The sequence below is a fragment of the Uloborus diversus genome, chromosome 9, assembly GCF_026930045.1.
Source record: "Uloborus diversus isolate 005 chromosome 9, Udiv.v.3.1, whole genome shotgun sequence".
Taxonomy (NCBI): Eukaryota; Metazoa; Arthropoda; class Arachnida; order Araneae; family Uloboridae; genus Uloborus; species Uloborus diversus.
Genome location: NC_072739.1, coordinates 76,950,777 through 76,977,518, shown reverse-complemented (window position 1 = coordinate 76,977,518; position 26,742 = coordinate 76,950,777). Strand labels below are relative to the sequence as shown.

Below are 26,742 nucleotides of genomic sequence, written 5' to 3'. Positions count from 1 at the left end.
AAAAGAGGCTACCATTTGTGACTCTGGTAGCCAATGGCTACTGTTCAGAATTCCTAGTCTGGAGCTTTAAGAACTGCCTTTGGATATACATAAAGGGGAGAGAACAATGAATAATTAATGAAGAACTTCTCTCTTCAACATCGCGTTTAAAATGTATGTTACTGCTTCAGATCCCATCGAAATTTATTCAATTAGTTGGAACGTTTGATTTCTCTGTTTCTTCGGTAAAAAGCAGTGCAGTAGGATTACAATGAAATTTAGTATCAAATATTGACAACGTTCTGCATATGAAATTCACTTGAAAAATATCAGAATGACTTCAAGCAGCATAATTTTTACCACCCTGAATAAATAATAATAATAATAAATATTTTTATCCATGCAAAAATGTAAGTACTAGAAGCACTAAGATAAAATCATTTCCATAAACTACTAGGAAAATTTATTAAGAACGTTTATATCAAAGATTCGAATTTTTCGAGAGGAGCAAAGGTAATTAAATCAAAGGAACGGAAATTAGCCATTTGTTGTATGTAGATTGCTAATGGATTATTCATTAAGCCTTTTACGGAAAGCAACGAGGAAATAGTTTATTACACTTCAACAAGTAACCACTTTCTAAATATTTTAGTGCGTGTTGAGAAATTTTATACATTGTTAGAAGATTGAACTTATAAGAAAGCTGTAGTTTAACGATAAATATAGTTGAAAGAATTTGAGTAAAGTTTTCGCAAGTCAGTCATAATAGCGAAAATTTAAGATACGCGAAATATTTTTCTGTGTCACATTTTTCAACTTTAGAGATGAAAACAGTCGGAAAAAAACCGGAAAATTTCCGAAAAAAACGGAAAAAAACGTTTTTTTTTTTTTGAAGAAATAAATTTTCACTTCGGAAAAATTGAAAAAAAAATGAATTTTTTCAACTTTTCAGGGTTTTAATTGAAATTTTGAGCAAAGAGTGATTAGAAATTTCTTACGCTTAAATTCTGATGTAATTTCCTCCCCCCCCCCCGTTTTATGTTAAAATACTGTCTAACATTAACGCAAGTTGTTGTATGACAATATAATTTGCGTATAGATCAAAAAATGTTTAATAATACTTTTTGCAAACAAGCTTAAACCAATAACCTTAGTGACGAATTTCTTTTCCTTCTTCATAAAACAAACAAGTATAACTTTAATCACAAAACTATGTTTCTCCTGACTGTGTGAACCAAATGTACAGGGTGCGGCAAAAAAAAAAAAAAAAAAAGAAAAAGAAAAAAAAAAAAACCCAGCAAGCAATTTCCCAAGAAACTCTATTAAAAACAAATGAATTTCAAAACACAAAAAATAATAATATGAGAAGACCTTTAGCAATCAATAAATTTAATTGGTTTCAAACTAGCAGCCTTTTGCAGTAATACAGAGATGCAACTGCTTATTGAAATTTTCATTCAAGGGCAGCAAGTCCTTTAACCAATCCTATTCCCTATAAAGCAATTGGTTTAGAAAGTCTAAACTTATGTGTAGTTTAGGGTAAACCTTTGACTCTAAAACAGGCTATACAGTGAAATAAATGGGATTGAGGTCGAGCGAGTAGAGCGTCCACTCTAAAGATGATACGTGTCAAAAACAATGCGCCTTGGCACTCTTGTCTTTTTGGCCATATGAATCGGTGTGGAGTTAAAGGAAAATGGCCAGTCTACAATGATGAAGTGCTCTTAGGCCCACAGAAGTACAATAACTTCTAAAATGTCCTTCTGGTTCACTTTTTGATTCATTTTACGGCCCTCATCCACAAAAAACTAGAGATTTTTTGTCGCTTGTGCTGATTCCATCTCAGACTAAGCCTGACTTCAGGTTTTGGTGACATCTAACACTTTTTAAGGTGCTTGGAGTGTTTACAGACCAAATCCTATGGATCCATCCCATGGAAGATGTGAATCGGTTGAACGGTAAATCAGCGAAAGGTATTTCTTCCTGCGTGGACTTGCGGCCCGTCTCAATTCTGGCATCTTTGGAGTCATACGAATGCCTAAACTTTTTGGAACTCGTAAAACTTCTGTTTAAGCTGTTTTTGTCCTTAGTCCCACTTTTCGGTCACAAATTCCCACAAACTACTGCTCTCGTGGAAACCCAAGGATTTCATTGAATTTACTTTTGGATGATCGGACGATTAACTGAAATGTTCGTTTTTGTACACATTCCCGACTATCATTTCCAAGCCACTTGAAACGGCATGCCGTTTCAAATACTGTTTGTAGAGGGACAACAAGCAAACGAACAGTCGTTCTACTTGGTTAAACAACTTAAAATAGCAGGTATTTTTCTTAAAACTGTAAGAAAACCGAAAAACAATACATAAACTAGGTAATACATTGAAAATTATTTTCTAATAAAGTGAGAAACAAAATTAAATTAGGCACTCATTAAGATGAAATTACCTTTCTTCGGTTCAATGACACAATTTTCGTTCAATTTTTTTTTTTTTTTTTTTTTTTTTTTTTTTTTGCCGCACCCTGTATACTGCCGTGGTAAGCAAAAAAGGGGAATTTGCAGTTGGGCTCAAGCTGAGATATTGTATTTTAAAGTGTGACTCCTCCATATATTTGATTCAGATGTCTTTTTTTTTTTTAAAGAATTTTTCAAAACAATAGTTCTTGATCAAATGACCCTAAAACATTTTATTTATTAAGTAAAATACGAAATAGAGAAGAACTTGGTTATAATAACTCAAATTTGTTCAAAAGCGCTGTTATAACTACTTTTACTACTGTGCTTAGCATAGCCGTATGAATAAACTGAAACTGTAGTTTAAGTTTTGGTTCAGCTTAAGAGCCATTGTCTGTAAGAATCAGGCAGTTTTAAGCATTTGTGATTGTTGACATTTTTAATTTTTTTTATTTTCACATATGTTGTTCCTTATCATAAATGTAATGTAAATCCGAAATTTGAGCTTTGTCTGTCTCACCATTTTGGAGAAAACATTTTTTTTTTGTTTAGGGGGCGTGGCACATTTTTGCCGGTTTTTCAAATTTGCAGATTTTAATGTGCTTGTTGTTTGAAGCGACCTTATAATGACATGGATTTTTTAATTCCATATTACTATATGGTCTTGTTAGATACTGTTACAGTTGTCAAATCGGTGACACTACGAGGGCGACGCCCACAAACTCCGTTTAAAAATGACCGAAAATGAATTTTTTTCTATATTAAAGACCAATTTTCTCAAAGCGCCTTCATGATGACACCAACATTTTTAGATCATTTTCTAGCCACACTTACATACATCAAAAATATGTATCAAAATCGGTGTCACTATAAGGGCGCCAGCAGATATTGGAACTTTTATTCAATAAATTTCACAAAAACACAAATATTTAGAATCTAATTACAACTGTCGCCCTCATAGCAGATATCTGATACTACATTAGGTTGATAACCAACATGTTTGTCTAACATTTGCACAAAAAAAATCGGTGTCACTCCCATTATTTTTGGAAATATAATCGTTCCAAGTTAGTAACATTACGGCGTTTTTTTTATATTTATTTATTTAATATTTTCACACCCAGATTTTTTTTTGTACATATTTATTTTTAATTTAATACAAAGAAGTGTACCTTATAACATAAACAGCTTTGGGCAGCAAGAGAGTCTTTTTCTTGAATAGAAAATGCCCGTTTTGATATAGGTACCAGGTGGATCTATTGTGCATAACATGTCTAGACTATTATACCAATACTCGTCTTGTTTTTTTCCGGCCAAACAAATTTATTTATTCCAATTGTTCTTGACATGCATTTGACATAAACTTGCAAATGGTCAACTTCTACTCTTTTTCTGGAGTACCATGTTTCCCCATGCTTTAGTGCTACAAAATTAGCAGTTTTCAATAAGAGATGACTGTCTTTCTGAAATTGGTTTGACTTGATTCGTTTCGGTCTACTTCGTTTTGGTCTACGTTATCCTCGAATTCAGTTTCAGATTCTGAATGTTCGCTTTCTTCAATATTCTCATTTGATGTATTGAGAATGCATTCGTTTTTTTGTTTCTTCCATCGAAAAAAAAGGATAGGATTTGTTTCATAGTACAATACTCTGAAGCAACGAACAGTTTTTTCCCCTTTACGAACTGCATTTCTCATGTGGTGTGCAACTTGACAGGGATGTTGTTTTTTCCCAGTATTTTCACCAATCGTAAATTGTTCTTATAAATACTCCTTCTGCTTTGAAGTGAACTTGAACTGAGCTCGTAAAGATAGGGACCATCCAATTTCATTAAATTGAACTTTTGGCAATGCAGGGGTATTTATTAGTTGAAAATTTGAAGCATTTATATAAAATGTTTGTAAGACCTTCTCTCTATACATCTTTCGTATAAAATCCATTTGCAAGTTGTTGTCAAATGTATGTCAAGAACAATTGGAATAAATAGTTTTGTTTGGTCGAAAAAACAAGATGAGTATTGGTATGATAATCTAGACATATTATGCACAATACATCTGCCTGTACCTATATCAAAACGGGCATTTTCTATTCAAGAAAAAGACGCTCTTACTGCCCAAAGCTATTTCTGTTAAAAGATACACATTTTTGTATTAAATTAAAAATAAATATGTTCAAAAAAACTATCTGGGGGTGAAAAGATTAAATAAATAAATATAAAAAAACGCCATAACGTACTAACTTCGAACGATTATATTTCCAAAAATAATAGGAGTGACACCGATTTTTTTTGTGCAAATGTTAGACAAACATGTTGGTTATCAACCTAATTTAGTATCAGATCTCTGCTATGAGGGCGACAGTTGTAGTTAGATTTTAAATATTTGTGTTTTTGTGAAATTTATCGAATAAAAGTTCCAATATCTTCTGGCGCCCTTATAGTGACACCGATTTTGATACATATTTTTGATGTACGTAAGTGTGGCTAGAAAATGATCTAAAAATGTTGGTGTCATCATGAAGGCGCTTTGAGAAAATTGGCCTTGAATATAGAAAAAAATTCATTTTCGGTCATTTTTAAACGGAGTTCGTGGCCATCGCCCTCGTAGTGACACCGATTTGACAGCTGTAATAGTATCTAAGAAGACCATATAATAGTATAGAATTTAAAAATCCATGTCATTATAGGGGCGCTTAAAGCAACAAGAACTTTAAAATCTGCAAATTTGAAAAACACGCAAAAATGTGCCACGCCCCCTAAATTAAAAAATTTAATTTCCCAAAAACGGTAAGGCAGACAAAGCTCATATTTTGCACAAACATTACATTCATGATAAGGAACAACATTTGCAAAAATAAAGAAAATTAAAAATGTCAACAATCACAACCTGCCTGATCCTTACAGACAATGGCTCTTAAGAAACACCAATTTAGTTTTGATTTGGTCTGAAACTGGATTGGAAAAAATAAAAACTCAATAGCTTTCATATTCAGACAGTAAATTTACATTGTTTTATTTTTCTTTCAAAAAAAAAAAAAAAAAAAATCAATCATGCTTGAAAGTCGAAAATTTCGATTAATACTTCAAGTTTCAAAAGTAATCTAAAATAGAAAATGTAATTGTTGCGATTAGACACACATTTCCCAATATTATTGATTGAATGACTACTTGACTTATTTCTGGTGTGATTTTTAATCATGAAAGCTCTCAGTTATAAAACAGAAAGTTTTTTTTTTTTTTTTTTGTTCTAATTAATCTTACCTTTATGTGTATTTCTGTCAAGCAGATGTGTGGATAGAATATATTTCTTAATGTTTAACCCTTTATATGCTCCAAAAAGCACAGAGCTATTAAGAAACCCTAATTTTATTTATAAAAAAATCAAATTTTCCATTTTTTTCCAATTTTTCCGGAAAAAACCGGTAAAAAACCGGTTTTTTTCCACCATTTCAAAATTTTCGGAAATTTTACATCTCTAGGTTCTGTTAATATAAAACTCGCAAAATTTTCAACTCGTAAAATCTCTGATATCTTTATTTTTGCAAAAATTACAGCTCGCAAAAAAAGTGCTTTTACAGTGCTAAAAAATATATAAAGAGTTTTTATTAATTCTAAAGACTACTTCTATGAGCTTCGCTCGCATTCCGAAGTATGAAATAAAATAAGTAAACATTTTATTCCATACTTTTTAATGCGAAGCAAGCTCATAGCTCAATATAAAGATAATAAGATCAACTTCAATTTTTATGTGTTGTAAAAAAGAAAGTACTTCTTCATGAAAATTGAAGTTGATCTTAATATCTTTATATTTAGGTTAATTCTTAGGCAAAAAATGTTAATTAAAAATTAGAGAGAAAAAGAAACGTAAGCGGTATAGTAAAAGCTAACCGTACAAAGCTGTATATCACCTATTTCCTCTCTCAATGTTTAAATTAAAATTTTTATTTGCTGCTTCAGAATTAACCTAAATATAAAAATATTCAGATTCCCCCCCCCCCGTTTTTTTGTAATCAAGAAATCATATGCAGAAAAACCTGTTTTTATGCGGTCTTTTTTTATATGATTTATTATTATTATTATTATTATTTTACGATTTTTTTTTGTGCGGTATATTAAAATTTTAATCAGATTAGGCTTCAATTGAAAAACTTATTTTTAAAACGAGTGCGAGGTAGTATCTTCAAGTGACGACATAGGCACCTCAATGGGAAGTCACTGCGAACTCCCAAAAATTTCTTTATTCGGGAAATTATGTCCGAGTACTCAGAAAAATTATACCTTGGTTCATTTTGATTTCGTTTAAAGATTACAATTTTGTAAGTTTTTGAGTTGTTTTCTATGTGAGACATTTTTTAACTGTGTTGCGAAAACAACTTTTTAAAGCTAATCGTGAAGTTTCGAGCAATTTTTCTTTATGTTATTTTTTTATGCGGTCCCTATCTACCGCATAAAAACAGGTTTGGATGTACTTATTTTATTTCATACTTTTTAACGCGAACCAACCTCATAGAAATTGTTTTATATGTAGAAATGGGAGGTTTAAAATGTGCTGCATTTTGCTACATCTTTGCGTAGCTTAATTTTACCTGTATTGGTATTGGTACACATTATGTGACACAATCGCGCATATGCTGTCTCCAAGATACCCCATTCGACCTTCTATTGTTTTTGGAGCCTTTTTGTAGGATACGCATCCTGCTCTTATTTCGGAAGAAGTTAAAAGATTTTCTGCAAGTTACAAAAAATCTTAGAATCTTATGAGGTGGATTTTACAGTCCATCTACATTTCTTGCGAATAAAGATTACTAGTTACTGAAATTGTTAAAATTTAAAACATTCGTGGCTATAATACGTTGAAGATTGACCTTGACAATTCGTGCTTCTTTTGGGAAGTTCAAGGAAAAGAAGAAGTGTTATCGGCACGGATTTGAGCTGGAATTCTTTCACAAAACTACCAAGAAAGTGATCCAATTCAACCTAGCGCAAGTAACCCTTCTCTATTAGCCCCAAAAATAAGTAAAAATTGTCAGAGTTGGGCTTCAACTTATCGGAGTCACACTATAATTGTGTTTGCTCATTTTCTGCCCGACCAGAGGCATTAAACTCAAATGATGACGACTAATAAATTTACCAAAATATCGTTTATCAACCGGTTAATATGTCGTCTTCATATTTCCCATCCAATTCAATAAAAGGTAAAAAGTGCTTGAATTGGTATGCAATATTTGGGCCTGCAATTTGTCCCAACTTTTCTTAAACATAATTTTTGTGCCAGACTAGACTTTAAATGATTGATGTGGTTTTTCTTACCCACTCCGCCTTTACTTTGCAGCATTTCCATCAGTTTCTTGATACTTTCTTCTCTCGCGGCCAGCGTCTGCTTCTGAGTATCGATTCTCATTTCCAGTTCCTAGAAATATCGATATTGAAATAAATACTCTTTTTTTTTTCTCTGAATAAATATTCAAAGTTTTAAGGATCTTATTAGCCTTTTCAGTTTTGTTATTGAAAGATGCTGGTTTTTACATGCTTTTGAGTTTTGACATTTCGAAAACAGTTCTTACGGTGGTTATTATATTATTTACTAGCTGACCCAGCCACGCGTTGCTGTGGCGAAGTAGATGGATTAAAATATTCTTTTGCTCTATATTTTGATAGAATCTAATTAATATTTTTAGTAAAGCTTAAAATAGTCTAGCAAATTTTAAAATATATGAGATTGATAATGGGCGTGTTAGACTGAATTAAGTACTTATTGATATTAGTAAATTCTAACTAAATTTTCAATGCTAAAAGCACTATACTTACAGTTAGTAAGTAAATTTCGCAAGTGCGACTTCGGCCAAAAATAAAAGCAGAATAACTTGAAAGTGGTAGTAAATATCGAAACTGATTGTTAAATATCGGAACGTAGAAATTAAGCGTAAACCAACATAAACTTTTGAATGTACACTACACTTTATTCATCTCAGATTTCTCTATAGTTTGTAATCAATAACTTCTTTACAAAATACATTAACTTAATTAAAAACATGTAAACATTAAATTTTATAAATGAAGTAGATAACATTGACTTCGATCTATTGTTTCTATTATTTGAAAACTGAATATTATCTAAGCACTTATTTGTGCACGATATTCTTGCTTAACTTGTCTATTGCTAACTCGAATAGGTATGATAACTTTCTCCCTTCTGAGTACGCGATAGATAGTTGCCCATTAGAGAAACATGTGTGTTTCAAGTCCAACACTGTAAAAACGATTCAGAAACGTTCCTGGAAAATAATAGGCAGCTAATGTGCCCAATTTCAACCAGTAACATATCTTACAAAAACCAGGAACGTTTTCCGATAAAAGTCAGTAATTTTTCTGAAACATTGCGAAATCTCCCCTGATAAAGCCAGTTGTGAACATTCTAGCTATATGAAACAGGCTTTATGTATTTGATTAGAGGCTTCATAATTTCTCAAGAAAGCTCGAGAAGCCTTCGAGCAATCCTCGCCGAAACTACGCGAAAATCGCAAGCAAAGACCAAGCATTTCCTTGCCTGCAATTCCTGCGTCGCAAAACCGCAGCTATCCAGCGACTATTTTTTTTTTTTCTTTTGCTCCCACTCGGAGTTTTAGCAACCTGGGCGGGCCGTGATCCAATTGAAGCCGATACACTTAATAAACACCGTCAGTCAATCTTTAAACTGGTAGCAAAAAATATTTTTCACAGCAGTGAAAATTCTGCATTCGTGCATCTTTTAGCAATTCAGAAAACTTTTTTGCGAAGATACTTGATTTTGCGGGGAAATAGGTGAAAACCTCTGAAATCACGAAACGTTCCACGAAATTAACCAGTAGCGTTTCGAAATTTTTTACGGTGAAACCGAAAGTAGACATTGTTTGGTTTTAAGATCTATTTATGGTCTTTTCAAAATCAAAACAAATCGGAATTGAAGCCATCCAAATGTGTTTGAAAATTATGACGCTATTAATGGATTGCGTGGCAACACAAAAGTTCTCCTTTAAACCTTTCCGTCAAAATCTTTTAAATTTTGATGAAAAAACGTGTACCGTTGCATAATCTGGGTGGGTTTAAACTGTCAAAAAGAATAATTGGTGAACCAATTTTCAACCGGAAATCGTCAAGTGGCATTCCTTGTATATCCAGAGAATTTAAAAATTCAATTGGAATGTTAACGGCTTTGTTTTCATCGACAACTATATAGCCTTGTTCAGGATCAATGTTCAGCACAATATAATTTTGATTTTTTGCAGCTGTAAGTAATGGTTCCTTATTTACAATAATTGTAGCTAAGACAACGTCATTGCACTGTTTTTTCTTATTGTAAATCAGTGTTAACTAAGTCGGTGACCAATCGATCAGGAAATATCATACCATAATGACTAAACAACAAAATTGAAATTGGAATGCATAAATCTTAAATCAACACTAAAGCTTCATTATATATATATTTGGTGTAAAATCTAGATTTGTACATCGGTGTGTTTGTTTAACTCTATGGAATACATCTTCAAGCATAAAATTTATATAGTTTCCCCACAGAAATGATGATTGTGTTGGATATTATGTCATCAAAATTATCTTAATCAGTTGACGAATACTGCATTAGAAAATGCAACTCCCAATGATTATCTGCTACCAATAATTACAGTTCACGAAATGCATCGTGATATGTATTAAATCCTCGATTAGTAACGGTCCGCAGATATTCCCGTCTTTTCGGGAATGTTTAACGAAAACAAATGCAAAAACAACATTCACTTTGTTTTGGATGCACAGTTTTGTTTTGGATGGAGTTTTGGTCCAAATGTCTTGGCTGTAATTTTTAATTATGCCCGAGATTGATGAATGTTGCGTTCTTTGTTTGCGTGACTTCCATAATATTTTTGATTTTATTCAACACTGTAAAAACAATTAAGAAACGTCCTGAAAAATAATGGATAGCGAACAGGCCCAATATCTGCCGTAACATATCTTGCAAAAAAGTAGGAACGTATCCCACTTAAACTCAGAAACCTTCCTAAAATTATCCTGAAGTCTTTCTGAAGAATTCCGAAACCTTTCCGATGCGAAACAATCATTTCTCTGAAAGCTTTAGAGAGAACCGAAGTAAGATTAAAAGTAATATCTTGGCACATTTTTCGACTTACCAAGAAAGTACCAAAAGCATTATCGCAACCGCAGCCACTGCTAAGAAAGACTTTCAAGCATGCACAAAAAATTCTACTTGCTCGTTAATCTTGGAAAGTTACGAAATCCAGAGACTCACTTGCTCCCATTCGGAGTTACGTCAGGTCTAGACGGGCCACGACAAAGGTAGTTAAGTCAATTCATTACTGAAATTCATTCTCCTTCCTGAAATTGTCCTGGAATCCACTTGAAGAGTGCAGTAATATCCCTGGCTATCGAAAAAGCATAAATTGTTCAGCCAATTTTCAACCGGAAATCGTGTAGTCGCATTCCTGGTGTATCCAGGGAATTTAAAAATTCAGTTGGAATGTTTACTGCTTTGTTTTCCTCGACAACTGTATAGGCTTGTTCAGCATCAATGGGGAGCTTTTTTTTCCCAGCCGTCAGTAATGGCTCATTATCCGCCATAATTGTAGCTAAGACAGCGTCACTGCTCTGTTGTTATACGTTGCAAATCAGTGTTAACTAAGTCGGTGGCCCAACTATCAAGTGACGGCATATCATAATAACTAAGTAGCAAATTTGAAATTGAAACGCAAAAACCTTCAGTTAAAACTAAAGCTTCATATTCATCTCTGGTGTAAAATCTGGATTTGGACATTTGTGCGTTTGTTAAACTTTATGAAATACGTCTTCAAACGTGAAAGTTATATAGTTTCTCCTTAAAAAATAATGATTGTGTTGGATAGTATGTCGTCAAAATTGTTTTAAACAGTTGACGAATACTGTTTCTCCTTATGTCAAACCTGCATTAGAAAGTGTCAACTCCCAATGACTTTGTGCGACCAATAAATACAATTTGCGACATGCATCAGGATATGTATTTGACAGTCAACAATTGACGATCCACAAATATTCCTGTCAGTTCGGGAATGTTTACCGAAAACAACACTGCTACAAAACCAGTGCGATTACAGTGGCAATTATGATTTTAAAAAAATTAAATTTATCTGGGAATAGACTCTCAATACGTTCACTTTTCGTCTCAACGGCAGTGTAGAAATTGTCTTGCTATTTGTTGTACGGTTTATTTTGATACAGTTCAATTTCACCGTTTCCAATACTCAGCAGTTGCTTAGAAAACACTTGTGCGATTTGATTATTTTGCGTTTATACTCGCATGTTCATGGCCAATCGCATTATCTCGACATTACGCTATAAAAACGATTCTTTTAAACATGCGTTGATTTCATCGGAATAACTGGTAATGTCTGCCGGAAGTCCCCAGACAGTATTCAGATGATTTCGCCTAAAAGTTTATCGTTGCCGTTCAAATCTTGCACAATCCAAGGATGTGCTTCGAATGAATGCTTTTACTCATGAGCCATAGTACACTTATCCCAAATTATAATTTCACTCTCTTGCAACACTACAGCCATACCACGTTTTTTTTCCTTTAATGTTACACATTGCGTTTTGTTTGTTATGAATATCTATCTTGGCAACTTTAAAGCTGAGTGTGCTGTTCGTCTACCATCTAAAAAAAGGAGCAGCAATGCCTGACTATGCAATTGCCACTGCAATTTTCTGTTGCGAACGTATCTTTGCAAGAATTAATGATATTAAAAATCTCTTGGGCAACAACAAAAAAAAAAAAAAAGAAAAAAAAAAGAAAAAAGAAAAAGAAAATAACTGTTTTCCGCTTAAATTCAATAACCTTCCTGAAATTAACCTGGAGTAATTTTTGAAGAATTCAGTAGTCTTCTTGGTTAAAGGCAGTTATGATTCTGGCACCTTCAGAGAAGCCTAACGCAGGTTTAATATAATAGCCTGGAACCTTCCAGCTTTTCTAAGAAAGCTCTCAAAGCATTAATGCACGCATTGCCAGTGCGAAGACAGACTCTCAAGCAAGTAGCTCGAATGTAACTCCTTTGCAACTCTTGCAAAGCTTCGTGATCCAGATCTGTTTTCGCACTCATTGGGTGTTGAGTCAGTCTTGACGAACCGAAATCGCTCCGAAACCGATACATCTATTAAATACGTTTAGTTAATCCTGATACTGGTGGAGAAAAATATTTTTCACAACGGTGTGAAATCTGCAATTTGTAGCAATTCAAGGAAACGTTTTGAAAAATATAGTTGTTTTTCTCAGGAAGTGAATAATAACCTGTAATATCCCGAAACGTTATATGGAAATTCTAAATAACATTTCTGATTTTTTTTTTATCATGGTGTTTTTAGCAGTAAGTCATACGATGTTAGAGTTATATCGATCTTACACCGCCATCTATTAAGAATTTTTAAAACTAAACAATCAATTCACACTATTATTGCATAATTAATATGAAATTTGCAATAAAAAATTATAAAAACTATCCTATCTTTTAAGTTGGACCAAATGACACGTAGATATGAAATTTGAGAAAAATCGGTTGAGTAGTTTTGGAGTTTACCCCGAACAAACATCGTGACACGAGATTTTTATATATATAGATTATCACCACTTATACGAGGGTAGGGACTTTAATAGTGGCAACTATGCCGTAAAAACGCCACATGACTGAATAAAAGCATGTTGTGCTTTTATTGCCAAATGTTAGTTACATAATCTACGTCTCAGCAAAATGTCTCGCCCTCTCTCAGGCCCGGCTCCTGAGGTAGGCGACCTAGGTGGCCGCAGTTTTAGAGGCGGCTAATTTAGAAATTAAACCTTTTTTTTTTCTTTTTTTTAAAGTGAGAATGTCTGTTTCAGCGTCATAAAATTCACTGCTTCAATGCTAAAAAAAAATATTAAGACCAGTGCTTGTATATGCAAAACATAGTTCGGAATTTAACAAGAAATTCAATTTAATTTTAGAGGCGACAAATTGCGTGATTTAAAAGTCTTTTAAAAATATTAGTATCTGTTTCAGTGACATAAGTTACACTACTTTATTGTTAAAAAAGATAAATTAAAGTGTGTACCAGTGCTTAGATATGCAAAACCCAGTTTGGAATTTAACGAGAAACTAACTTTAATTTTAAAGTTAGTTAAAGTTAATTATTATTTTTATTTTATTAATATATTATTATTATTATTATTCAATGGGGGAGGTGCGGCACTTGTCAATATTACCTAGGGCGACAGAACTGCTAGAGCCGGTCCTGCCCTCTCTACGTCACGCGCATATGGAGTGAGGCGAAAAACTGAGCCTTGTATATTAGCCTGCGGTCTAAAGTAAGACCTCCTTCACACGAAGCAACTTACAGCTTAGTTGAATCAACTTTCGAACGGGCGGTTATCAGGCAACCGGGTGGAGAAATGAAGGAATCGCCCGGCAACCTTCATACGACAGTCAATTCATTAGGCAAACCAGGAACACGTGCCGCTACCATTCTCATCCCGATGAATTGAATCAAATTCTCAGTTGTTTCAACTCATCGGGGGATTGCCGAGCTGGACGCGAGTAAACCAGTCGAGAGTCAACTCGGGCATGGCTACCTGCGATCGGCCTGCCCTCTCGGTTCAGCTTTAACAGCGTTGTGGAGCAGCTGTTCGAATAAATTCAACTTGTTAGAAACAAAAATTGATTCAACTGCACTGTAAAACAAATCCAAAACGTTACTTATTATTTCCGTGGAACGTTGCGGGATTTCAAGTGTTTTCACCTATTTCCCCGTATAATCAAGTATCTTTGCAAAACAGTTTCTTGAATTGCTTCAAGTTGCAAGAATGCAGACTCCTCACTAGTGTGAAAAATATTTTTAGCCACCAGTTTAAAGATTAACTAAGTGTATTTATTAAGTGCATGGTCTTTAGATCGATTACGGCCTGTCCAGGTTGACTAAGTTCCCAAAGAGAGAAACTGAGTCTCTGGATAGAGAGCTGCAGCTTTGCAAGACAAGAATTATTGGCACGGTAAATGCTTGTTTCTTTCTTGCAGTTCTGCCTTAGCACTTGGCCATGGTTGAATTGATGCTTGAGGGGCTTTCTTAGTGACTATGTTAAATCTACCGAATTTACTTTGAGATAGCTTTAACCGGTGAGATACCCATATTCTTCAGAAAGATTCAAGGCTAATTTCAGGAAGGTTCCTGGTTTTTGCAAGACATGTTACTGGCAGAAATTGGGCACATCAGCCGCCCATTAATTTCCAGGAACGTTTTTGAATCGTTTTTTGCTTCGTGCGTACGAGGCCTTAATATTGTAGAGATGTTTCTTAGAAACAAGAAGAACCGGAAACTGAAAAAGATTATGCTAGAGGTCGTAAAGCACACGAAGGTGTCATCAATCTCTTCAAAGAGGAATCTGTATTACATTACAGAATACTGCATCAGCCGAGGAATTGTTATTGAGAAGAAGCCCTCAACATGAATTTTTCTTGAGTTACTTAAAGATTTCTTATAATTTATCTCGTGTTAATCGAAGCTAATGCAGGTAATTGAAAAGCTCTGAATGGCAAAATTGAGTTACTAAAATACCTGAAAAGCAGTATCTCTTTGTCTTCATTTTTAGAAAATTGTATTTCATCTTACCTTCTAAATATTCTGAATAACTTCCGTTACTATTGCTTATCCAGCAGTTCTCGACTTGTGGGCCGTGGAATAATTTCAATGGGGGTATGAACGCATAAAATAATAAAGTTAAACAGTAAAACTAACTAAAATTTACTGATTTACTCCATTCTTTAATCACATGTTAAATTATTTTAATATTGTAGTCTTTTTGAGTTTTTTAGCGTGGATTTTCTCCTCACATCTCTAAATTTGGATTTTCAGTATTAGCATACTTAAACCGAAAATATCGAGATGGACATTGAATGTTTCTTGAGTTGTGCTTTGTCACAACCACAACCTAATATTCAAAATCTTGTAAAGGAAAAACAGTGGCAGCTCTCCCACTGATTTCGTGAAAGTGACTGGTATTACTTGCCAACTTAACCTATTAAGCCTCAAATACTTTTTGCTTGGTTTTTAATTCATTGATTTCATGTTTTCCGATAATAATATGCTTAAAATAAAGTTTAAGAGTAGTAATATCAAATTTTCTGCACGAAACCATCTATATTTTATTTAAATCACCAGTTTCAGCTGTCCTAACCACTTTCAATTTCAAATTACAATTGTACTACTTATTTTGATCACGTATGAGGGAAAGAGAGCATAATCTAATCAGTGTTTTAAAGGGTGCACAGAGCCTGAGAATGAGATCCCCTAGCTTAAACAACGATTCAAAAAACGACTGAAGAAGAAAAAAAATAATTATACGACGCAAGAATCTATTTCCGACCTATGTGGTACACGTAACGTTTAACACCATAAACTTTTCAAAACGGTTGTCGCAGCGTTGGCAACCATTAAAACGTTTATGAAACGAATTCTTCAATCTGGGGAGGTATTTTCTGTAAGAACACCGCAAAGAGTGAGGTTTTGAGGGACTAAAACCTCTGCAAGAACTCTTCGTTTTATGCCAGACTTCAAATCATAGTATGGTAATATTTGCCGCCAACTGGGCCAACTTTGCCCTTTTTTCGCATAACATTGGTCCAACAAACAAAACAGCAATCTGTACTACTAGTAACGATTGAGTCCAGCCACTTCTAACTTGTTTAGGCCCTTAAAACGAATAAGTGATAATCACTCTTATATCTAATACAGTATGGACCCCTGAGAAGAGATAAAATGGAGGGAACGAAGACTATCATTCATGAAACCAAGACCCCAAGTCATGCGATAGATTTTAAAGAAAAACATTGGAAGAAATCGAGTTTCTTTCACTTGTTTCACGCAAAACGTGCCAACCATTCGGGGTTGTTGAGTCTCATGACTTGGGGTCTTTGGGTCAGCTTTTGCTAAGCCAATGATTTTACTTGCTCCCTTCATTTTTAAATCCTGCTGTAAGATATAAAGCAGTGACATCCTACATTCTTTACTCAAATTCCGCACCTCACATAAAGATGACTCTCGCAGGCAAGAACGCATGCAAAATTTAAATATGTTTGATTTTATTTCCTAGATAACATAGGAAAGCACAGAAAAGAAAGAAAAACGACAGACTAAGAGTTGTTGTCATCGTTACTATATGCTAATTTTATCAATACGAAGCTTCAATCTGTTTTTTTAGAAATTATTTTCTGATCATTCGACTCCAAATCTGCAACAATCATTCTTACTACCAGATGAAGATCACTGGTTGTTTCGGAAGTTTCCAGAAAATGTGTTTTGATTCGTAATATTGAGCAGAACAACAGACCACATGTATTACGGGCTTGGTTTGGACAGGAACAAATTGGTGCCAAGCAGACGGCGAATAGTTAACCTTTGCTGCCTTTAAGAGTTAACCTTTTGGTTAACCTTTTTTGGGAAACCAAAAAATTTAACTTTTGGTTAACTTTTCCTCACTCGAGTTAACTCAAAAGAAATTCCCCAAGAGTGGCATAGCGGCAAGCCTTTTGGAAATATTTTGTTTACTCTCGGTTTAAGTATGCCGTGAATAGAGTTTAGTTATGACCAAGTATCAAAAGAAATTTCTGTCAGGAAATTCTGACTGCGGTCGTGATTCTCTTAGCTGGCTATGAAAGTTCTTCAATGAATTACGATACTTACTTTTATAGTTTCTCTGAGAAGATAAATTTCCTTTGTCATATGCTCTTTCTCTGCGTACAAAGCTTCCAAGTGCTGTATGTCTGCTTCAGGGTTCCTCAGATGGGCCATCCTCAATTCCTCCTCTAATTGCTGAATTAAGGCTGCTTGCTTCTGTCGAAAACAAGAAGTACCACATCAATCGTTTCTTGTAAATTTTGGATATGAACACAATTCTAAACCTCTCGACAGGATTTTAGGAATTCGATTGCTTAATCTTGATTGAGCTTAAACAAATAAATGCAACAGGGAGACAATTTTTGATAACATTTTCGCTGGGTTATATTTTTGAGTTGTCATTATATTTTCAGCATTCATTTCAAAACAAGGGCAGCCAACGTCCTGGTTTTCAGCCATGAGCATTGCTTAAATAGAAGAATTGATAAAAATATATTGATCAAGCGCGAAAACTGAGCAGCTAGCATTCTGGTTTTAAACCTGAACATTGTTTATGAGAAGGTTGAACTAATATCCGTTAATTACGTAACCACGGTTTAGTACGAAATAGAAGCAACCAATACCCTGACTTTCATATCTGAAACATTGTTTAGGAAAAAGAATAAATATCAATTTCACGGTTAAGTAAAAAATGGGAGCAGTAAATGTCCACATTTTCAGGCCTGAACATTACTTAGGAAGGAAAACGAAACAGCCAAAGTTTTATTTTCAGACCTGATCATTACTACAGAAGACGAAGAATCAACATCAGTTTCACGGTTAAGTACGTAATGGGGGAAGTCAACGTTCTGGTTTTCAACGTTAAACGTTTTACAGGAAGAAGAATTGATAGCAATTTCATGAAGTTGAATCTATACCTTAATGCCTGAAAAGTAAAAAAGAAATAACAATGTTAAGTTGCACAAATTGTAGCTTACTGCACCCACGTGCTTCGGGGTTACAAGGAACCACTTTTCCAACTCAAAATAAGTGAGCTTATGGATGAAAAGACATCCGACAAAATGTTGTTATTTATTTTTTACTAATAATTTCACGGTTAAATACAAAATGAAGGCAGCCAATATCCTGATTTTCAGACCTGAGCATGGCATAAGAAGACGAAGATTTAATGTTAGTTTTACGGTTAAGTACAAAATGGAGGCACCAGTATTCCGTTTTTTTTTTGGGGGGGGGGAGTAAAAATTTAACAATGAAGCAAGCCAACCGGAGTGTGCTTTTACTGCTGTGCGATTTATTCTGCATAAAATGCAGAGTCCAAAAATTAAATTAATAAATCAGGCTTTGCCGAGTTTAGAACGAAATGGGGACGAATAAAGTCTTGAGAGTTGAACAGTACTTAAGAAGAGGAATCGATAACAATTTGACTTTGAGATACGAAATGGGGCAGCATATGCGAGCGGCCCATACCTCCGCACCTGATTTTCAGACCTGAGCATCTTCAACTGGTCGTTGAGGAGGGCTTGCTTAGCTGCGTCCTCCTTCCTCATTGCCCGCTCTTTCTTCAGCTCCGGGCTCCAGAAAGTCTTGATACTGTGCATGCTGGAGCCGAGTTTGGTGGCAGTGACGTCAAGCTCCCGCTTCACGTTTCCGTACTGTGACTGCAACTCGTTGAAGCGCGCTTGCAGCTCGGAAGCGAAGTTGTCCCTGTTGCCGCTGTAGTTCAACCTGCAAGCAAGGAAAAGAGTGTGGTAAACAGGACTTAATAACGCAACGACAATGCACATGTAATTGCAAATTGCTTTTGCTGCATAAAAGAAAGAAAAAAAAACATTCGGGGATCTACTGCACGTTTAACTGCTTGCCAATTTCGATTCTTTCAAAAAAATTTATCTAACGCAGAAAAATCCAGTTTTTCTGCTAACCCATCGTTTAGGAGGGTCAAGAGGGGAAATTACCTCCCCATGGCTTTGAGAAAATGAGTATACACCTTTTGACCATACTGGAAAACGTCGAAACGACATGCCAGAATATAAGTAGACATTTTCACTTTTCGAATAAAATCCGTTTAAAGTTCCGGTCCTAGGTAGGTTTTCATTGATTTTTTTTCTAAATCATGATGTATAACAGCACCTACCAAGGCTACTAGTACTACTACTCATCAGAATGCCCTACGGATCTTCACTCCGCCTTCCAATGCGCTCTCGCTTGACACCACTGGCGTTGCAAACGTCGTCAGTGGAATATACGTTACAAGGTACGTGACTTAGTGCTGTCCGTGAAGTAACCGATTTTTGACAGTTCGTTGTGTCACTGTGGTACCAACCGCAGCTCGAATTTTCGCCATAAACGTAGAATGATGTGCCACAGCCGTACGCCGAACGAAGGCCCCTTGGTAATATTTGCTACAGGCCCCGCTCTGGCTTAATCCGGCACTGGGCTGTCGATTAATTGAATGTAAAACAAGTCTCTGCTCTTCCTATTTCTACAACTCCGAAAATCCAGCGGCACACCAAAAACCTTGTCGCGGAACACCAGTGTGCCAAGGCACACCAGTTGAGCAGCACTGCTGTAGGTAAAAGATCACTAGCTCTCACGCAAATAGAATAAAAATATAAGAAACGCTTACGAAACACTGGTAGTTACCTATCCTGTGAACTAAAACCGATACTGATTGATAGAAACATTCAATATCTAGTTAATAAATCTTACTGGTGGTAACTGCACAATGATTTCTTTCACACGTGTTTTCAGAAATGCCCTAGTTAGAAGGAAGAATAGCAGTCATATCCTGGAAACGGGGTAGTATCAGCGAAAATAAGGAAAATAGCCACGAATCTAACGAATCCACCTGATCTAACGCCCACTGATTTCTTCGTTTGGGCTTCAGCAAATACCTTGTATGGAGGGTTAAAATCACAAGTCTGCATCAGTTGCCTGCAAGGGTTGTTGAAGCAGTTAGAAGCATCACAGCTGATAAACTAATGAATGTGTCTCGCTCCATGGCAAAACGTTGGTCTTTGTGCGTTGACATGTTGAACAATATTTAAATTTTTATGTTGAGGCATGTGGGGTAGGTAAAATAGCGAGGCAAAGTGAAATAGTGAAATAATTACTCTGCTTTTAGTGTCACCTATCTGGTAATATTTTAACTAAGTAGTAACACATGTATTTTATTCCAGTCAAGAAAAAGTTACTTCTGAAAGCCAAAGAATATGATAATACAAACAAGTTTTCAAAAATTGATACTCATATAGTAACTTTTTATTGTAAGTCAAAAATTATTTTATTTATTATTAAATGATAAAGCTCTTGTTATTAACATTTAAAATACTAATTGAGACCTACTAATATTGATTATTTATTTTTTTAATTGTAAGCTTATTTGTATTTTAAATGCTTTGTACAGTTAGTTAAATGCATGCGAGGAAAAGTGAAATAGTTCATTTCATTTACTTATTCGATCCTTTATTGAATCATTTATGTATTCATTAATTTACATTCCTTCATTTAAAATTTGCCTTATTTCTTCATTCATTCATTAAAATCTTATTCTTTCGTTATTTCATTCACTCATTTAGTTTTCTCATGCATTAATTTATTTATACGTTTGTTGCTTTATTTTATTTTCATTTATTCATTCATTAATAAAATAATGAATGAATTTTATTTACTCATTCATTTGATCAAAAATATCTTTAACAATCAAATAGAAAATATTTTACTTGAAAAATATCTAATTCTTCATTTTGATCCATGAGAAAAAAAAGGGGGGGGAGGGGATTTTTCACATTTTTTAGTAAATACAAAGTTACTGTCAAAAAAAAAAAAAAAATAAATAAATAAATAAATAATGTTTCAATGCAAAATTTATTATAAAATATATCTTTCTTTATGTACCGTAATTTTCAGATCCCATTCTACGTATTTAATCGTTTCCTTCATTAAACATGCTGTTCATGAAAATGATCGTTACTTTTGGAACACGCCCTGTACGCGCAAAACTTCCTGTGACAAACCTTAATAGAAGTCCTACCTGTTGTCCATGGGGTTAGCGGGCCGGCTGAGGTGCGAGAGGCGACTATAAGTGTCCGGCAATCCGTCCACTATGGTCTCCCTCCCGGGCGTCCCGCGGTACGGATCCGGCATCGGCACGTCGTCCCGGTTCCGTCCGAAAAACGAGGAAGTGTCCAAGGACCGGTCCCTGGACCTGGCCGTGTGACGCGATGCTGCGATGTCCACTCGCTCCAATGACCTGAAAAGAAAAAAAGAAAACACTGTAAAAAATGTTTCTGAAATTTTACAGTAAAAAAGCATTGGCATTCATGTTTCTAGTACTTTTAAGGGAGAAATCCTATTTTAGTGTAAGATTAATAAAATATAGTAAAAGCAAGAACACTGTGGCTAATAATGCTGAATAAAAAGGGACGAGATACACACAGCGGGGTTCGAACCTAAATTATCTTTGTTCGGAGAACGGTGCCCTAACCCCTGTAGAGAAGAGGACGAGAATGGGAAAGGTGAAAAAAAATGCTTTGCATCGTAAGTACCAATTGGCAGGGGCGTCACAGAAATTTTGGGGTCCGTCACAGATGACTTTTACGCCCCCCCCCCCATATTGTCTACCCCTACGTCCTCAGATATTATTCACCTTCATTTTAATAATCTCGGCTTCGGCCGGGCTAACAGGTGTCCCATCCCCCAGGTGTCCAGGTTATCTCCCCCTGTTCACGCCCCTGCCAATTGGCACTACAATCGCTTACTTTTTTTCGGTACCCTAAATGTAAAATTTTCTCTGTGCTGTTCACACTCCATTTTACAGAAAAATTTGCCAAATAATTTTCCTGAATTCTCAACAGTGTATTACAGTGCTTCATCACTGTATGTTGAGTCTATTACTTTATGCATGCATTCAGTGGCGCGGGTCAACATGCTCTTTCCTTAGACCTTGGTTTTAACGCTATTTCCAATCTTAATACGATACTTTGTATATATCTTAGGACTATTATGATCCCCCCCCCCTCTATCTCCGCATAATTTAAATTCTGGCTGCGATAGTGCTATAAATATCAATCAAAATAAGTCCACTGCGTAATTTTGAGTTCAATACAAGATATGTGTATAAACTGTGTTCGTTAGATTGCTATGGTTCTGCAGTGTACTGTGGTGGTAAAAACAAAATTGCATCACCCGCGCCGCAAAGGAGAGGAATATCATCACGACTGCACTCAACACACAGTCAATCATCCCGTATCCCAGATGATTTGGGGATGTATTTCTGATCAAGGAGTTGGTGGGCTTCACTTTGTGCAAGGAACAGTAAACGCTCAGGTGTATATTAGCATTTTGGAGGAGAAATTGCTTCCTACTATCCGGGATCACTTTACTTCAGTTCCAAACGTCATTTTCCAGGATGATTCTGCTCCGTGCCATAGGGCAAAACTAGTAAGTAACAATTTAAAAATCTTTATCCTACCATTAGACTTAAATTGACATTGGGTTAACTAATTCTTTTCCTCTAAACTCACACGCAGGTTCAGATATGGAAGAATGAGCATAGGGTCAGCAGTTTGCCTTGGCCCAGAAACAGCCCCGATCTACGTAAACAATTATCAGATTCCTGCTGTTATAATAATAAGTTTTGCAGAATTTCACCTACATTCATCGTTAATCGGTCGACCAAAACTTCTCACATAGTCCCATTGTTGTGAAAATGCGAGGGTAATGCAATTTGTTTTACCAGCACTGTAACTGTAAAGTTATCTCAGGACAGTCATTTCCTACGCAAAATTTAATGGAAAAATTGCAGTGCTACTGTCAAATTTTGACATATTAGGAATTGCTAATTTAATAATATCAAAATGTTTTCACCAATACATTAAAAGTATTCGCATATTTTCAAGAATCTTTTATAATGTCATTATCTGTTCCGAAATAATTCTTTCGTAAGCATAATAATTCGACACTTAATATTCCTTTTGTATTTGAATATAACTTTAGTAAAATAGTTCGTATAAAATTGTTCGTTAAAAGAAAGCTGCTTCCAGTAGCATAAAGAAAAATAAAAGGAAAATGAATTAATTGAAAGTAAAATAATCATAATAGTAATGAATGGTCTATAGAAAATAAGTTTTTTAATAACTGCAAATGAGCGGAAAATTATTTTTGATATTATATAACATTAAAAAAAAATGACCTGTTTCCTTGAAAAGTATTCAAAATATTAAATACATAATTTTCCTTGTTAAGAATTTCCGTTTTCAATATTTTTGCTGTTAAAGTAATAGTTAGTAGAGGATATGAAATACATTTGTGTTCGACTTGTCAAAGCAGAAGTAAGTTTCCGAGTTATTTTTTTTTCTGCTTATTTTCTTAATTTATTATTTTAAACGAAATTGTTTTAATCTTCGAGAACTGCGTCAGAGTTAAATTAAATTTTCACTTCCTTTTCATTTAGTTTCTTTATGGAAAATTGAATGAGCAAATAATGAACAGTTGCTGCTAATGCCATATATACTTTTTTTTAAGTGAAACTTTTATGTGAGGGCTAACATTTTGTGTGACGGAAGTGACACGAAAAGATGGTGTTTTTAGTGGTTGCACAAAACAATGAAAAACAACAGTAATAATAATTTGAAATACTTCCGCTTTTTAATTGCTGTCAAAAACAATGAAAAATAATAGTAATTATAAGTTAAAATACTTCCGCGTTTTAATTGCTGCCAAAAACAACGAAAAATAATAATTATTATAAGGTTAGTCTTCAATAAACTTAAAGATTAATTTCAAAGCTGAATTTTAGCAGGCATATAATTGTGGATTTAAACATTTCAAATATTGCAGTTTCCGTTGATTCTTAAGTCAAGTCATCAGTTTAAGAGCGTAATAAACATTCCTTAAGTTAAGCCTTGAAATAAGTTTGTTAACTTTTAATAACAAAACTAATGTTGTAAGTTACCGGGTTGTTGCGCCGTTGTCTGAGTGTTGTCACTCCAAACGTTTCGGCCGCATCTGCGGCGGCCATCTTCAGTGTTAGCGTGGTTGAAGCTTCCAGGGAAGCGACTTCTTTGCAACTGATGCAAGCCAAGCCAAGCCATGTAATAGCGAACAGGCCTGGGGGAACCCCCATTTACCTGACTTCGTTGAGAGAGTGTTGGAGTAGGAGAGATATGCTTAGCATGCACTAATTGATGAAGTGGAAAAAAAAAAGGACGTCGTCAGGGCCACACATAACAAAAATTTAAAAAAAAATAGTAAGAATGCAGAAAAACTGGATTTGATCCAGTGAAGTTGAAGGGATCCGGGGAAGGAAGAAATGCGTAGGAAGGGCAAAAAACGAGAGTTTTTGCAATTTTTTTAGGGTCAAAGTTTTTCAATTTTTAAAATTTTTTTGTACGTTTTAAAAGTTTTTTGAGATTTTTTTTTTGGTGCGCAAGCGCATTTTATGAGTTTTTTTTTTTTTTGATTTTTAGACCTTAAAAAAGGTGAAGTTTCAATTTTATGAATTTTTTTGAAGCTTAGAGCACATCCTGGCTGAGCACTGATGTAGATATCGAAGCGTTGGCACTATTTATGTCGGAAGAGCTAGCTCTCCCTTCGTTCTGGGCCAGCATTGGCTGATGAACGTTCGACCTTGTTTGTGGTTGACTGAAACTTGAGCTCTCTTCATTCTGGTTGGGGATTGGCTGCTGGGCGTCCGTCGCTGTTTCTGGTTGGCTAGAAATATCTCTTGGGATAATCCGTCTAAGTGTATATCTGTCTAATACCACTTATTCGGATTATCCCAGGAGATATTTCTAGCCAGAAACCAGAAACAGCGACGGACGCCCAACTGCCACACTTAGACGGATTATCCGAAGAGATACTTCTAGCCAACCAGAAACAGCGACGGAAGCCCAGCAGCGAATCCCCAACCAGAATAAGTGAGCTCAAGTTTCAACCAACCAGAAACAAGGACGAACGTTCATCAGCAAATCCTCGCCCAGAACGAAGGGAGAGTTAGCTCTTCCCACATAAATAATGACAACACATCGATATCTGCATCAGTTGCTAGGAAGTCGCTTCCCTCGAAGCTTCGAACACACAAACACTGAAGATGACCGCCGCAGATGCGGCCGAAGCGTTTGGAGTTTCAACACTAAGACCACTGCACAACAACCTGGAATCTTACAACATTATTGACACCGGTCATGAAAGCCTTCATTCTTACAAAAATTACCTTTTTTACTACCATTTTTCACTGTTTTGGGCAACCATTAAAAAGCGGATTTCAAGTATTGTTTAGTTTTCTCATTGTGTATAACCTTTTTTCTTCATTGAAATATACAATTTTGTTGTGGATATGCATAAGTCAAGCGCAGAAAGAACAAGAGCGTTGTGCGTGAGAGAAGACATCCCGGTGAAATGACGGTTCAAAATGTTTTTTTAAAAAAAGGTAAAAGTTTCACTTCTTTGCGACACGCAATTCTTATTTCTGGAGAGGGATTGGAAAAAAAAAAAAAAACATATTCACTTTGTATTGAAGCGCACAAGCTCAGGAGATGAGGGAAAAAAGATCCCGATATTTTCAAGAAAGGATTTAAAAAGCTTTTTTGTTTTCTTACCAACCCGTTTTCACTTAATTCCGCGTCGTTCGTAATCAAAAGAATAATTGTTTCGTTACATTCTTTAAGATAATTTCTTTTGTCAGATTAAAAAGACCATCAAAATTTTCCTCGATGAAGCGAAGTCACAGGTCGACGCATCCTATAAATAAATCCATTTTCTCGAAAGCAAAATATCGATTTTCCCTTCATTGCATTCTATTGGGTTGTAACTCTTCCTTAATACGTGAGACGATGTCTAAAATTAAAACATGGACGCATTCGACGCTTAATTGGTTTAAATGTTCTAAGGCTGATATTTTTCCAAACGCTGTTGTTCTTTTTTTTTAAAATCTGTTTTGTTTTTTCCCAGTTTTTGTCACCAAACATTTTGCAGTTTAGTTTTGGTAAACAAAATATTGCATAGAAATATTGAAGAAAGGATTGGCGAAAGTAGTTTTTGCAATAATGAACGCATTACTTGCTATTTTTACTTTTTGTCAACTAAATTAAGGTTTAGAGGGGTGAGACTATTGAGAAGAGTTAAAATGGAGGGAGTGAAGACTTTCATTCGTGAAGGGAAGACCCTCAAATCCCCCGTGATAGATTTTAAAGCAAAGCATTGGAAGAAATCAGGTTTCTTTTTCTTGTTTCAAGCAAAACGCGACAACGATTCGTCGTTGTTGAGACACGTGACTTGAGGTCTTTGACCAAGCTTTTTCTCAACCAATGACTGGACTTGCTCCCTCCGTTTACTAATTCCTGCTCTAAGGGTGAGATAGGGAGAAATGGCTTCCTCTTGATGTTCTGTATCCAACGGGACTAATATTGACCTAGTAGACGTTGACCGTACGGAGGAGACACACATTACTCACGCACACATACAAACGAGCTCAGATTTTAATAGTATAGATGCTTCTAACGTAATCATAGTTGTAAACGGAAATCCAAGGCTTGCTGCTTTAATGGGATTTTACCATAGCCATTGCGTTTGATAGACGCAATACGATCCCCCCCCCCCCCCTAGGAATTCTAGTCCTGGAGGGAGATGTCTTTTAGTCGGACAGTATGT

At 35.2% G+C, this 26,742-nt stretch overlaps 1 protein-coding gene across 1 annotated transcript in view; it reads right to left on the bottom strand.

The window, feature by feature from the left end:
- Positions 1-26,742, bottom strand: part of LOC129229658 (trichohyalin-like) — a 131,213-nt gene that overhangs the window by 43,133 nt on the left and 61,338 nt on the right. The window contains exons 3-6 of the mRNA XM_054864017.1: positions 21,125-21,343; positions 18,567-18,816; positions 17,158-17,307; positions 7,741-7,840 (exon numbers count right to left, since the gene is read on the bottom strand). Coding sequence (XP_054719992.1) covers positions 7,741-7,840; positions 17,158-17,307; positions 18,567-18,816; positions 21,125-21,343 — 719 coding nt within the window. The remainder of the gene's footprint in view (positions 1-7,740; positions 7,841-17,157; positions 17,308-18,566; positions 18,817-21,124; positions 21,344-26,742) is intronic.